General features: G+C 39.8%; 1 protein-coding gene across 1 annotated transcript in view; it reads right to left on the bottom strand.

The window, feature by feature from the left end:
* The window catches only part of LOC137045571 (cilia- and flagella-associated protein 46), a 139,618-nt gene that overhangs the window by 124,099 nt on the left and 200 nt on the right, over positions 1–15,319 (bottom strand). Inside the window, 5 exon segments of the mRNA XM_067422279.1 lie at positions 364–487; positions 8,882–9,046; positions 11,135–11,199; positions 12,181–12,312; positions 15,119–15,222. Of these exon segments, the coding sequence (XP_067278380.1) occupies positions 364–487; positions 8,882–9,046; positions 11,135–11,199; positions 12,181–12,312; positions 15,119–15,222 (590 nt within the window).

The following is a 15,319-nucleotide window of genomic DNA, read 5'->3' on the forward strand; positions in this document are numbered from 1 at the left end:
AGTGGTGAGAATATTGCTTCAGAATAAATCATATTTACAACCAAAAAATAAATAAAATTAAAATGAAAAATAAAACTTTTTTCCAGACAAGTGAATGACCGAATTATTTTTTACAAAGGACAAGCACATGAACACGCTTAATGTCGAGCCCTGAAGTAGCAATATTAGAAAAACATATTAATACATACATATATAATAATACATAGAAAGTGTCTTTATTTAATTAAGAACAACTAAATAAGAAATGATGCAAAACATGGCAGTTCTGTGGAGAACAAACGAACAAGATGAAAACGAGCCTGAGCTGCAGCTGCATGAGCATGATTAATAAACACCAGTGACACGCTATGCCTGAAGATTTACCTGTATGGAGAAAAGCCTGGGATAAAGCTCTGGTTTATGTGCTTCTATAAAACCAGCGGTGACCTTGGCCATGGCAGCCGCTTCTTTCCTCTTCCCAGCGTCAAGCAGACATTCAACAAGGTGTCTGAATAGAAACACAAGGTGAAAACAGCATAAAATACGAGCCTTCGCTCCATTCACTCGGACTTTATGTCTTTTGTTTTACAGCACACCTTTGCCAATTTGAATTTTCAATGCAGCCTCTTTGACAAAAGACCGTCGAGTCAAGGAAAAGACTCAGATTCAATTTAAGATCAATGACAAAGCAATGAGATTTCATTGTGCTCCTGGATTACATGGCTACGACAATAAAACGGTCATAAAAGAGTTGGATCACATCATAAGGGTTTGGACTATAAGCAGTGCTTGAATATTTTAATTTCCCACATGTACTCTGAGCGCCCACACCCAAACATGATCGCTATAAAAGCCATAAGATTAGACTCATTTGAATTATATTGAGAATGTAGTAAAACGCTATGGAGAAAGTCAAACATGATCTAAAAACAGCCACTAAAAGCTTTTTAAACTCATGATGTCCACATTTACTAGAATTTATCCCATACTACGGTTTTATTGTGGTACACTTAAGATTAGTTGTAGAATTTATAATAGATAATCTGTTATGGGAATAGCTTTTTCACTATGGATGTATATTAGAACTGTGGCATGTTGTGGCTTTATATCTAACCGTGTGGCTTTTTTCATAACAAATGCTATAGATAAAAAAAGAAAGAAAAGTTAACATTGATCAAAGCATGGATCTTACTTGTAATTAAATCATTATTGTACCAAATTATATTACTTTTAAAGGAACACGGCACTTAAAAAAAAAAAAAAAAAGGCTCATTTTCCAGCTCCCCGGGAGTTAAACAGCTGAGTTTTTCCATGTTTTAATCCATTCAGCCGATGTCCTGGTCTGGCAGTAGCACTTTTAGCATAGCTTAGCATAGCTCATTGAATCTGATTAGTCTGTTAGCATCTCACTCAAATGACCAAAGAGTTTAGATATTTTTCCTATTAAAAACTGGACTCTTCTGTAGTTCCATAGTGTACTAAGACAGATGGAGAATGAAAAGTTGTGATTTTCTAGGCCGATCGGCTGAATGGGTTTGAAAATGGTAAAACTCAATTGTTTAACTCTAGGGGAGATGGAAAATTAACCTATTTAAAAAATGATAAAAACAAATGTTACGAAGAGCTTTACAATATGGACCTTCTTAAAATTGACTAAACAATTGGTTGACAGGAATAAATTAACATGTTCAATAAAAGAAAATAACTTCCCATGGCAATTTGCATACAAGTGATTATTACAGTTTTTCTCAATAGTTTACACACAGCTCCCCCCAACTCCCTGAACCATTCTGCTAAACCATAAGCACGGTTCCTGCTTGACACTCAAAATGCAGTTTTGAAACACGTTTTTCAAAACACTACACACAATTCTCTGCATTTGGCACAATTTTCATGCAGAAAATCTCTTGTTTCACACTGCCATTGAAATATGCACAGCGGCTCATCACATGAGCAAACTCCCGTCACACAGTTTTACAATCAGCCAACAGAGCTTTAGCAGAAAAGGCCAGCAGGTGAGCTCTTCTGTTTTGGAGCAATGGATGCCAACACTGTACACAGTAAATTCTTCTGTTGTTGTGTATGTAGACCACTGTATGTGCAGCTTTGTGTTGCTTGGGATGTACATTGTTTATGTGGGAAAAATAAAATATATTTGTTATACTGTGTATTTGTGTGTATAAAAGCAATATTCTAAAATATTGAACAACACGCTTATGTGTCTGTAGCACTGAACCCTTCTGAAGTGTTTTCCATTGAGCACATCAGTGTTAGACTGGCTCTTATAAATGCATATTCATATGATGGTTTATGTGTGTCATTTGAAAACAAAATACCATTTTGAGAAACCGTTTGAATGTAAAGTTTCATTTTGCATGAGAATTGAGGGGTTTTGCTAGCCTAGAAATCTAGACGCACCCTAGCGGCAGCAAATCTAATCTGCCGTGAGTGTCGTCTAGTAACTCTCAATACCCTTCTGAGCTGTATTCACCAAACTCTGGTCGGGCCAATCACATTGTGTATAGAGTCGGTGGGCGGGGCCATAATGACGACGGCCGAGTTGCGTTTGCGTGCTTCTAGTAAACACAGAAACTGGCGAACGGCGGTCTGTCGAATCAGCTTTGACCGCAACTCTGGAAGACTTGAGTTCAGCTTTTCTCTGAGAAAAGAACAAAGAACGGCACTGAAGTCATTCTGAAGAAGATGTGTTCAGAGTTTTGCCGACCGGATACGGCGAATGTTTAATCTGTCAGCGAGCTCTGCTTCACCTTTGTTGCTCTGGTTGGTTGTAGCGCTATCCTATCGCGTGCAGAGGGAGTTTGACAGACAGCCGTTTATCCGCCCCTCAGATTGAGCCGTCAATGGTGAGTTTCCAGACCAAACATCTTGATGTGGGTCAGGCTTGTCAGGCTAGGGTTTTGCACATTGTGTGTGTGTGTTTTGATTTCTGAGAGTATGAGGCATGCTTTCGGAAAGTGTGTGTGAACAATCGAGAAAAACTGTAAATATTGCCTACTTTTTTTGCAGTTATGTTATCAACCAATTTGCATGTTTGGAACATTTTGCAAAAGCAAACCTCAGTAGGGAGCAAATGTCCTGGGACCCTGTTCAACTTCCCAATGTTTACAGTTTTTCTCAATCGATTTGGTACATTTCTCCAAATTCAGGTAAGTGCTCTTAAACCATTTAACACAATGATCTGTACACTTTGTAATTGTCCTAAACAGATAGCAAATTAACCTTCATTTCATACAAATTACAAATCAAAAGCATCATTTTCTCAAAACACTGTGCACAAAATTCCCTAATGTTATCACAGCAGTTCATACAGCCAACCAAACCATTTGCAGCTTTTTCATTGGTCTTCAAAAATCACAAGCATTTTTGTACCATTTTCAAAACACACCAAACAAATCTCTGTGAATTGATGCAATTTAATCCACAGAAATTCAATTCGGCCAGCTGACAAATTTAGATGTGATCAGTCAAATGAAAATTGTTCAATCGGAGACTGATCTGATCTGTTGAACACTGATCTGTTTCTCCATCATATGAGTGTGTTTAGTTTGCTGTGTTAATAGTTTTGAGAGCAACTACATTAATTTGGAGAAATGTGTCAAATCGATTGAGAAAAACTGTAAACCAAAACCACGCCCTTGCAACCGAGGGAGACAACCAAACACCCCATAACCCCGCCCCTCCCCAACAAAGCCCCGCCCCTTTATTTTCTCACTTCAAGCACTGCCTATTTTGCCGTGTGTCCACCAAAGCATTTTTAGCCAGCTGAAAACGCTAGGCGCTCTGCTGAAACTGCCTCGCTGAGAGCGCTTGAGAGCGTTTTGGCAGGCAGCGTTTTCTTCAGTTGAGTTTGCTTGTTATGATATGGAAAATCCGCGGAAGTGTTACTAATTTCACAGGTAGTTTGTTTCTGTATTGATTCTATATAAAATTGCGCATACAGTGTAAAGTATTTGCTCTGGCTCTTGTTTTTAATCATTTTATTCCGTTATTATTGCTTGTTGTCATCTGTTGACAGAATGTGTATGGAATGATTTTTGTGCCATAATTAAACAAACAAATCCAGCATTTTGCAAACACACACGATCCGCTTTGCAAAGGAAAACTCGACTTGCAAATAAACAGAGAGCGATGTGCAAATGCAAAGAACAGTTTGAGTGAAAACGCAGAGGAGTAACAAATACATCTATTGTGTTTTGCAAATAAATGAGTGAGCATACATATTTCACAAATAAATACAAACCATCCTACAAATTGCATGTAACCTTTGAACAAATACCAAATCTAGTCCACAACAAATCTCTCAGCTTAATTTTCTCCCAAATGCAGTTGAGCAACTTCCTCTACCATAACAGCAGATGGCGCTTTGGGTCAATTTACGATTCTCAAACACGTTTTCAGCTGACGAAAATGAGCTGTGAACAGGATGTAGTATTTTTGTATTACTGTACACTCTAAAAAAACTGGGTTTAAACAACCCAATGTTGGGTCAAATATGGACTAACCCAGCAATTGGGTTGTCTTAAGCAAATATTTAACCCAACCACAGGGTTAAAACAACCCAACCACAGGGTTAAAACAACCCAATCGCTGGGTTAGTCCATATTTGATCCAAAATTGGGTTAAAACAACCCAACATTTTTTAGAGTGTATCTATTATTAATCTTTTTGAGATTTTCACTGACGTCAACCCTATTTCATAAAAACAAAAACATAAAATATAAAGATATTATTGTGACCGATAAGTGCAAAATCAGTAGTGACATTATGGCTGAAAACATTTTAGCTAGGACTAGTTTTTTTTTTTCATTACAGTTTTTCCCAATCGCTAAAACACTAAAAACCCATCGGCTGAACAAATTTCTCAGTTGCCTGAACTCATTTAGGTAATTGTGCAGTCTGTTTTCAACACCTTAAACCATTTCACATGTTAAAACCAACCTGTCCTCCAAAAAAATACGACTCTATAGGTCGTTTTTCAAGCACCTTATTACGACCTATATTTACGTTTTAAAGTCATGCGCCCTCTAGCTGGTGTAAAAATAATGACAGTGTCGTGTTACGTCTGACGTCATGAAATGACGTATGACTATCATTACCAATCAAAATGCGTGTTCATTTTAATGCAATGTGTGGACTTTTTACCACCATTTGTCCTATTTCCATTTAGCAAAAATATTGTTTTTAATTTACAACTACACCCACCCCATCCCTAAACCTACCCAGTGATGTATAGCACACTTTTTATGAGCACATGTGTTCCCTGGGATCGAACTCACGATCATATGATCACGTTGTTGTTGTTCTAGTGCAATGTTTTACTAACTGAGCTATGCAAAACCTGAAATGTTAAGCAGATAAAAGGGAAAAATGCTTTTAAATGAAAGTGTCCTGCTGTCAATAGGAGGAAAACTTTAGAAAACGCTCCTGTGCGTCGTACTTAATTAATTAAAATATTGTCGATGGGGCGCAACTTTAGTAAACGCTCATATGGGTCGTATTTCAAGGAAGTGACAAACGACCTATATAGGCGTATTGATTGGAGGACATGTTAGATAAAACACAATTTGCAGATCTTACTTGACCTTTCAGCAAAACTCTAAACACATTCTGCTCTCTAATGCACACGTCATCCATACGGGTAAACTCGAGTGGCAACAATCAAATACAAATGGAGAACACAATGTCATTGATTGAACACAACCAAAATGATGAGACACAACCAATATAAGTACAGTGCATTGTAGGCTGTATACTGTACAGTGAACAGATATTGCCCTGAACATGTTGCTTTCCATTTGTCTACAGTACTGACTGCTCAATAAATGTTGACCCGTTGCAGGTTCATATCAACAAAGAACAAGAATTACAGCATTACAGAGACAAAGGACAAGTTTGGGAGATGCAGAGTACAGTAGCCTACTGTAAAAATCAGCCTGATCTAATGTAAATCGCACAGTAAATACAATTTGTGATATATATACGCATTTCATGAGAACGAGTTGGTAAAAATAGGGGTACAAGGAGGAGGAAGAACAAAAAATTGCGAAGCAGAGTAGTCATTTCTGACCAATTTTGAGCTACTATGATGGAATACAGGGCCGTGCACAGGGGGGTGGCCCGGTGGCTAGAGCCACTGCCCCTTTGCCCTCATCGGCTAAGGTGCCCCTCTTGCCCTCTTCCCTCCCTCACCCCCAGAAGATTCCCATAAAAGCGCCCTGTTCCGATAGAAACCCACTAATTTCGCTAATCCATTCCGTGTTTTCCCGCTCGCTCCGCAGCATCGTTCAAAGTCTGTTGCTGTGTCCGCTCTCTGTGCAGGCAGTTCAAAAATGTCGTCCCATTAACAGGTATGTTACAAACTACAATCCACATTACAGACAGTGGTTGATCAGCGGAATTAGTAGTTTGGTAGTTTGTTTTAATTCAACATTGCAAACATGGATTCAAAGCTCCAGCATGCCAGCGTGTATATCATCATACACTGTTTACTGAATATTTATCTGAAAGTTTGTCACTCCTAAAATATATTTCCGATTATAATACATTTTATGAGTTAATACTAGTATCTTTAACATGCAATGTTTTAAAAAGACCATATTAATACACAATTTTCAAAAAAAAGGTAATAAAGGATATAAATATAAAACAGGCTACAATAGAGCTAAATGCACACCCTAAGAAAAATGTGCTTTTAATCATGTCTAAGGTCATACTTGTGCAAAAAAAAAAAAAAAAATCTCTTTAGCAAAGTTTGCACAGTTTTCTGTTTGATTTGATGAATAAAATAGTTTATTATTGTTCAGTCAAATAATGTTAATATAAAAATATTTTTCAAATACAGAAACTATTTTTAAGTAAATGATCTGAAAACACTGAATGGATGAGATCCCATAATAATTGAATAAAGTTTTACAGTAGTAACAACTAAAGATATTTGTATTATGATAGCCTATGATTATTATCATATTTTTATTATAAATATGATGATTATCTCTAAGGTGGACACCCAACTTAATATATGAGATTTACCATTTGAATCATAACCATGTCATGTCAACAAATATCAACAAAAGTCAGTCAGCTGTTTATTATCATGTTAAATATGCCTTTTATCCCATACCATACTTACATATTCTGTTATTAAAAAACAGTTGTGTATGATTTACAAAAATCATAAATATTTTTGTCTCAAAATATATTCAATAATTTTAATGATTCTCATTTGCCTACTTAAATCTCCAATAGAAAAAAAAGAAATCAAATTAGCGCAGAATCAACTTTTTGGAAGCATAATTACAGCAACATACATTGAATTAGCATTAAAGCCAGTTGTATTTACAGTATTGTAAAAGGTTTGTAATTCATTCTCTATATTAAGATGATTCTCAACCCCCTTATAGTGCCCCTTTTATTTTAGTTTGGGCCACTGCCCCTCAAAATGTCTGTGCACGGCCCTGATGGAACATGTTTTCGTTCATCAAAAGACAATGACAGAAAAATATGAAATTTGTTTTGAGATTAAAAATGTACTTCTGCATGAGAACTGTTTTGAACAATGTGTTTTCTATTTTTTGCTGTATTGTTTACTGATTGCTTGATAGAGTTTATCATTTTGATCACTTAGTTTATGATTTGAGAGCAGCGTTTGATTTTGAACACAGGTAAAACTGTTTTGAGGTGAAAGTTTCATTTTGCGAGAGGAGTCAGAGGTTTTGTGAATAGTGCTTGAAGAGGAGGTTTTGTGTTTAATGTAAAATGGAGCAAGGTTTCAGAAATAGTGTTTTAGCAATTGAGAAAAACTGTAAAATGCATGCATCCATCCTCCATACCATTTATCCACTGAAGTGTAACGGAATATAAAAAAAGTATTTACTTTTATGTAATTTGTACATTTGACGATAAAATTAAAATGAGAACATTCAAAATAATTTGTAGGGTGTATCGTGTCACAATATATTGCAATACAAAAATGCAACAATATGTATTGTGGATTAAAGTTTAGACAGATTTAGTTTTGTATGATATATGTTATTGTCTATATTATTAAATATGGTAAATCCTGATCAAATAAAATATAGTAGGCTATATATTATAAGCAGAATGGTGAATATTTATTTTTCTCTAGTCACAATTTCATGTGCATTGGGGAAAAGGACCAAGCCCAGCCTAGTTCACCTCTGATGCAATATCAAATTTAGCGCTTTAATGAGAAAGTAATAAGTAATAATTAAAAACTATACCATTTTAACTATTTTGGTTCAAAGTATTGTGGGTGTATCGTACTGCAGGGCCGTGACCACCATAGATATTGAGGGGGACAAGTGAATTTTGTTCACTGTTTTTCAGTATCGCGTATCAAACTCAATTGGGAGATGAGTGAATTATTACCTGAATGCCTGAAATCTGCTGTTTCGGAAGAGAACTGCATTTGTGAGAAAATCGCTTTCTGTTTGTTTGCAAGTCGTGTTTTCCTTTGCAAAGCAGGTCATGTTTATTTGCAAAATGCTGGATTTGTTTGTTTAATTATGGCACAAAAATCATTCCATAAATGTGGCGGTTGCTCTGTGTGGTATTTGTCCCGCCCCTCCTCCACTGTGATTGGACGGCTGGGTGAAGAGTGACAGTGATGAGTGCTGTGTTTTACTCAAGGTTGAACATTCTTCAACTCTCGGCGACCAGTAAAAAACACTGAACGCTCAGCGCGTGAGCGTGAAATACTCGCTCAGCGCCTCGGTGCGCTCCAGGCGTTCTAAAAACACAGCACTTCCATTGAAAACACCAGCCGGCTGCGTGAAAAAACAGTTTGGTGGACACAAGGCCTAAGTGTTGTAAAACACAGCTGTACATTCAGTACTGTGCATTTTAAAGTGAAGCCACCTACAGCATTAGCTCAGCTCTCCAGGCATGGTCCGGATCCTGAACCTCCTCCAGAGCCTTGACCACCTGCGTGAGAGATGATACCAAATTCTGACTCTTTCCGGGCCGCAGGAACAGCCGGACGGACTGCAGGTACAACAGCGAGGCGTTGAACACCAGGAAATGATATCTAATGAGAACGGAGGGGAAGCAGAAAGAGAATAAAAAAATCCTGATTAATTATTCAAGCTGTTGGGAAGATCAGTATCCGATTTTTCAGTACATCTCAATTTCTACTGCACGCCGGGCTCAGATCTGAGACCTAGTGAATGTGTAATGAGCACACAGCCATGGCCTTTCAAAGAGCCACGGGAGAGATCAATGTCCATGAGAAATAGAGCAATTATTGCAGGATGGGTGAGGAGCGCAGAGTCCAAGAGAAAGACGGATGAAGACTCTATTTCAGAGTCGCTAATTTATCCACTAGAGAACGGCGTGTGTGTTAGCTGAGACGCGTATCCTCCGGCGGTGCCTGAGCGCTACAGACGCATTAATACACTCGTAACATCATCCAGCCGATCTCTGCGTGCTGGACGGCCCTCGATAGTTTTTTACTTTCCTAGTGTTTGTGTTTCAAAGTTTACTCCGCGTGAAGTTTCTTAGTGTTGAGACGACAGGCGTTTATGATTGATGATGTGGAGTGAGTGAGTGAGTGAGTGAGTGAGTGAGTGAGTGAGTGAGTGAGTGAGTGAGTGTGAGAGTGAGTGAGTGAGTGAGTGAGTGAGTGAGTGAGTGAGTGAGTGAGTGAGTGAGTGAGTGAGTGAGTGAGTGAGTGAGTGAGTGAGTGAGTGTGAGAGTGAGTGAGTGAGTGAGTGAGTGAGTGAGTGAGTGAGTGAGTGAGTGAGTGAGTGAGTGAGTGAGTGAGTGTGAGAGTGAGTGAGTGAGTGAGTGAGTGAGTGAGTGAGTGAGTGAGTGAGTGAGTGTGTGAGTGAGTGAGTGAGTGAGTGAGTGAGTGAGTGAGTGAGTGTGAGTGAGTGAGTGAGTGAGTGAGTGAGTGAGTGAGTGAGTGAGTGAGTGAGTGAGTGAGTGAGTGTGTGAGTGAGTGAGTGAGTGAGTGTGTGAGTGAGTGAGTGAGTGAGTGTGTGAGTGAGTGTGTGAGTGAGTGAGTGAGTGAGTGAGTGTGAGAGTGAGTGAGTGAGTGAGTGAGTGAGTGAGTGAGTGAGTGAGTGAGTGAGTGTGTGAGTGAGTGTGTGAGTGAGTGAGTGAGTGAGTGTGAGAGTGAGTGAGTGAGTGAGTGAGTGAGTGAGTGAGTGAGTGAGTGAGTGAGTGAGTGTGTGAGTGAGTGTGAGAGTGAGTGAGTGAGTGTGTGAGTGAGTGAGTGAGTGTGTGAGTGAGTGTGAGAGTGAGTGAGTGAGTGAGTGTGTGAGTGAGTGAGTGAGTGAGTGAGTGAGTGAGTGAGTGAGTGTGTGAGTGTGTGAGTGAGTGAGTGAGTGAGTGAGTGAGTGAGTGAGTGAGTGTGTGAGTGAGTGAGTGTGAGAGTGAGAGTGAGTGAGTGAGTGAGAGAGTGAGTGAGTGAGTGAGTGAGTGAGTGAGTGAGTGAGTGAGTGAGTGTGAGAGTGAGTGAGTGTGTGAGTGAGTGAGTGAGTGAGTGAGTGAGTGAGTGAGTGAGTGAGTGAGTGAGTGAGTGAGTGAGTGAGTGAGTGAGTGAGTGAGTGAGTGAGTGAGTGAGTGAGTGTGAGTGAGTGAGTGAGTGAGTGAGTGAGTGAGTGAGTGAGTGAGTGAGTGAGTGAGTGTGAGTGAGTGAGTGAGTGAGTGAGTGAGTGAGTGAGAGAGTGTGTGAGTGAGTGAGTGAGTGAGTCTGTGTGTGTGTGTGTGTGCGTGTGCGTGTGCGTGTGTGTGTGTGTGATGGGTAGGTTTAGGGGCAGTGTAAAGGGATAGAAAATGTGGTTTGTACAGTTTAAAAACCAGTACGCCTATGGAATGTCCCCATATGTCACAAAAACAAACGTGTGTGTGTGTGTGTGTGTGTGCGTGCGTGCGTGCGTGCATGCGTGCGTGCGTGCGTGCGTGCATGCATTCAAACATCATAGCTCTCGATTTAACCGAAAACATTTCCCATCCAAGCTGAGAACTTTAGTTAATACTTCCAGAAGTCTCACATGAGTAATACCGTTCTCATGTTTTGTTTTTTGTTTTCAGAGAGTGGCCAAACTTATTTAAATCAGCACGGGAGATTAGAGACAATCTGTTTCTGTCATCTTTTCTCTGTTTACTCTACCTGGACTTTTCTTTGGCAATCTCAATAGCCTTCAGATAGAACATCACAGCCTTATCCAAGTCCTCCTGAAATAGAACGACAAAAATAGAGACAAAGTGAAATGTGAGGGACAGATTTATTCCACCTGAAGCAGAGAGATGAGCCACATGCGGCTCCGGCGATTCCCCTGAGAAAAAACACTGAGACTTAAACATCATATACATACTAATCTTACGATTCAGGCATTGAAGAAAAGAGAAGAAGATGTGTGAGTGATGCCATAGCCTTGTTATGTGGTTTACTATGCTGTCAAGTGAAAAAACTCAATGTATATTTATTACCCTTTAAAAGATCATACTAAACACAGATCAGGCATAACAATATCCTAAAATCGTGTTGGTCCCCCTGACCCGTCTCTGATGGACTACACTAGACCCCTGAAGATGTGCTGTGGTATCTGGCATCAAGATTTTAGCAGCAGATCCTTTAAGTCCTGTCAGTTGCGAGGTGGGGCCTCCATGGATCGGACTTGTTTGTTCAGCTCATCCCACAGATGCTCGATTGGATTGAGATCTGGGGAATCTGGAGGCCGAGTCGACGCCTCAAACTGGTTGATGAGCTCCTCAAACCATTCCTGAAGCATTTGTACTTTGTGTCGGGAGTCAGGTGTCCAGTAGCTCGTCTGTTTGATCGGACCCCACGGGCCAGCCTTCGCTCCCCACGGTCATCAATGAGCCTTGGCCACCCATGACCCTGTGGCCGGTTCTCCACTGGTCCTTCCTTGGAGCACTTTTGATAGATACTGACCACTGCAGACCGGGAACAGCCCACAAGAGCTGCAGTTTTGGAGATGCTCTGACCCAGTCGTCTAGCCGTCACAATCTGGCCAAACTCGCTCAAATCCTTACGCTTGCCCATTTCTCCTGCTTCACACACATCAACTCTGAGGACAAAATGTTCACTTGCTGCCTAATATATCCCACCCATGCCTGTCCGGTGTATGTTCCCAGATTGCCAGGTCCAGTGTGCAGAATTCAATGAGCGCACTATACATTGGTTTGACTTACCGCTGATATAACGGAGTGTGAGGAGACGAGCTGACCTTGGCAGAGATACGCACGGCACAGGAACTGATTCACTGGCGGTTTCATATCAAAGTACATCTTCAGGCAGTCCTGTGCCATTTCCCTACAGCCCAGCTGAAAACACAACACACAACACACAACACAAGGAGTATTTCAGCCGTCCTGCGTGTAGATCACAGCACAAGCTCATTATCGAAACACACAAACACTGCGCAATACTACTGAAGCGCTGTCTATGTAGGCAGTATTCAGCAAAAGAGCAGAATGTGCAATGAACACATGAAACCCCAAAGCCTCAAACATATTTCCCAGCTGGCAATAAATATTTTGCCACATCAGGAAACATTGGGTGCAAAAAGCAAGGGATCGGCCCGGTTTATATTACACACGTCTTCAGTTCTGAGGGTGATCCCGCTCGCTTATCTACTGAGGATTTCTCACGTCACAACTCATGGAGCGAACGCCTGCTCAACTGCTCCGCTCTTTTTGTCAGCTTTTCTCTTTCAGGGATGGGAAAGATTGCATTTTTCTGCTGGTCGAATGTGGGGTTTGAATTGAGTCAGCACATAAGAGATGACACACATTTAAGGCGATCGCTCGCTCTTCTGCTGGATGAGCAATGTTTCCATTTGGAAACTTCTCATTAGAATTTATTTACTCCATGTTTAAGAGAGTGTCCATCTTTTTGGCTCCACTCATCCTTAGACAAAATGACTAAAGTAAACCGCCTAGTAACTTAAATAAAATAAACGTTAACTAAAATAAAATAAACGTTAACTTAAATAAAATAAACGTTAACTGAAATAAAATAAAAATTATTTGCCAAGGCAACATTTCTCATTATCACTTAGTTGAACTTGATGTATAAAATACGTAAAACTAAAACCAAAATTTAACTAAAATTAAAACAAAATCATATAATATAAAAATTATTATTTCTGATTAGAATTTAGTTTAAGTTGATGTATAAAATAAGTTAAAAAAACAGAAATAAAATGATTAAAAAATAGATATACATTTTTAAACTTATTAACAAAATAGTGAGTAAAGAGTGAGTGAGTGAGTGAGTGAGTGAGTGAGAGAGTGAGTGAGTGAGTGAGAGAGTGAGTGAGTGAGTGAGTGAGTGAGTGTGTGAGTGTGTGAGTGTGTGAGTGAGTGTGTGAGTGTGTGAGTGTGTGAGTGTGTGAGTGAGTGAGTGAGTGAGTGAGTGAGTGAGTGAGTGTGTGTGTGAGTGTGTGAGTGTGTGAGTGTGTGAGTGTGTGAGTGTGTGAGTGAGTGAGTGAGTGAGTGAGTGTGTGAGTGAGTGAGTGAGTGAGTGTGTGTGAGAGTGAGTGAGTGAGTGTGTGAGTGTGTGAGTGTGTGTGTGAGTGTGTGTGAGAGTGTGTGTGAGAGTGTGTGTGAGAGTGTGTGAGTGAGTGAGTGAGTGAGTGAGTGAGTGAGTGAGTGAGTGAGTGAGTGAGAGTCAGTGTGTGTGAGTGAGTGAGTGAGTGAGTGAGTGAGTGAGTGAGTGAGTGAGTGAGTGAGTGAGTGAGTGAGTGAGTGAGTGAGTGAGTGAGTGAGTGTGTGAGTGAGTGAGTGAGTGAGTGAGTGAGTGTGTGAGTGAGTGAGTGTGTGAGTGAGTGAGTGAGTGAGTGAGTGAGTGAGTGTGTGAGTGAGTGAGTGAGTGAGTGAGTGTGTGAGTGAGTGAGTGTGTGAGTGAGTGAGTGAGTGAGTGAGTGAGTGAGTGAGTGAGTGTGTGTGTGAGTGAGTGAGTGAGTGAGTGAGTGTGTGAGTGAGTGAGTGAGTGAGTGAGTGAGTGAGTGAGTGAGTGAGTGTGTGAGTGAGTGAGTGAGTGAGTGAGTGAATGAGTGAGTGAGTGAGTGAGTGAGTGAGTGAGTGTGAGAGTGAGTGAGTGAGTGAGTGAATGAGTGAGTGAGTGAGTGAGTGAGTGAGTGAGTGCGTGCGTTCAAGAACCCAGCATTGAGGAGGACTGCCCTACACTGCGGCGCTTTCATGTGTGAGTTTGGGATCTCTTCACACCACACTGTATTTGATTTGTTTATCAATAAAGATTTAAAAACTGACATTAATGCTCGTATCTCACACAAGTGAGCGCGGTTTGAACTCATAACATGCTGGGGATAATGATGTTTAAATCAGTCATTACTGAAATCAATGCAACTATCACACTGATGCTCTTCCTCAGGGTTTCTGTCTCGGTTTCCAGCACAAATATCTAAACATCCTCACATCAAAGATACATTTACTGGAGAAGAGATATTACATCATATAACAAGTGTTGTTTTTATGTATCAGAATGAAGTGAAACTAGAACAAATATCTGCCAATGAGGTCTGAAAATAAACTTTTCATCTTAAATTAAGTTTATTTTTCTGACTCCACTGACAGATATTTGTTCTTGTTTTAAGCACAAACTCACTTTATTTTTGTTTAAGTTTTCAGAAAGCAAGAGTTAATATCTTCTGTCATTTCTCTTCTCCAGTAAATGTGTCATGGTTTAAGAATATTTCATATTTGTGCTGGAAAACAAGACAAGAACAAGTGCATGATACACTTATGCACTATACTCTATATAGTGCATATCGTGTATAGTAAATGCATAGTGTGTGTATATATATAGTTTACTGCAAAATATGCATCCATATACAAATATTTAAATATTTTGAGAGCTATTTTGGCACGTTACTTTTTTGGCTCACTGATTGGTGTAATTGTCTGCACAGCATCATGGGTAAAGTAGTTTTTCACTAATTCTGTTTTTAAATTAGAAAAAAGCTAATTTAATGCAGGCAAAAGCAAATACAATGATTTAACAACCACGTAGACAGTAACTAGGGCTCTCTTTAAAGGTTTAAAAATGATCTTTTAAAGAAAATGGAGAAAATGAACGGAGTTTTTGCTTGTGTGTTTATCATCTCACCTGTAGGGATTGTTCAGCACACAGAACAGTGAGCTCGGCCACAGACCTGCCATCAGGACCGGAGGATCCAATCAGCTCAAAGGCTTTTCTCACAAACACAACATCTGTACAAAACACACGGAAAACACGTGTGTGTGGCGGTGTGACAACTAGCCCCTCATAAATGACTAGCAATACAAGATAGTAAAACAATCACATTCA

The sequence above is a fragment of the Pseudorasbora parva genome, chromosome 17 (genome assembly GCF_024679245.1).
Source record: "Pseudorasbora parva isolate DD20220531a chromosome 17, ASM2467924v1, whole genome shotgun sequence".
In the NCBI taxonomy this organism is placed as follows: domain Eukaryota; kingdom Metazoa; phylum Chordata; class Actinopteri; order Cypriniformes; family Gobionidae; genus Pseudorasbora; species Pseudorasbora parva.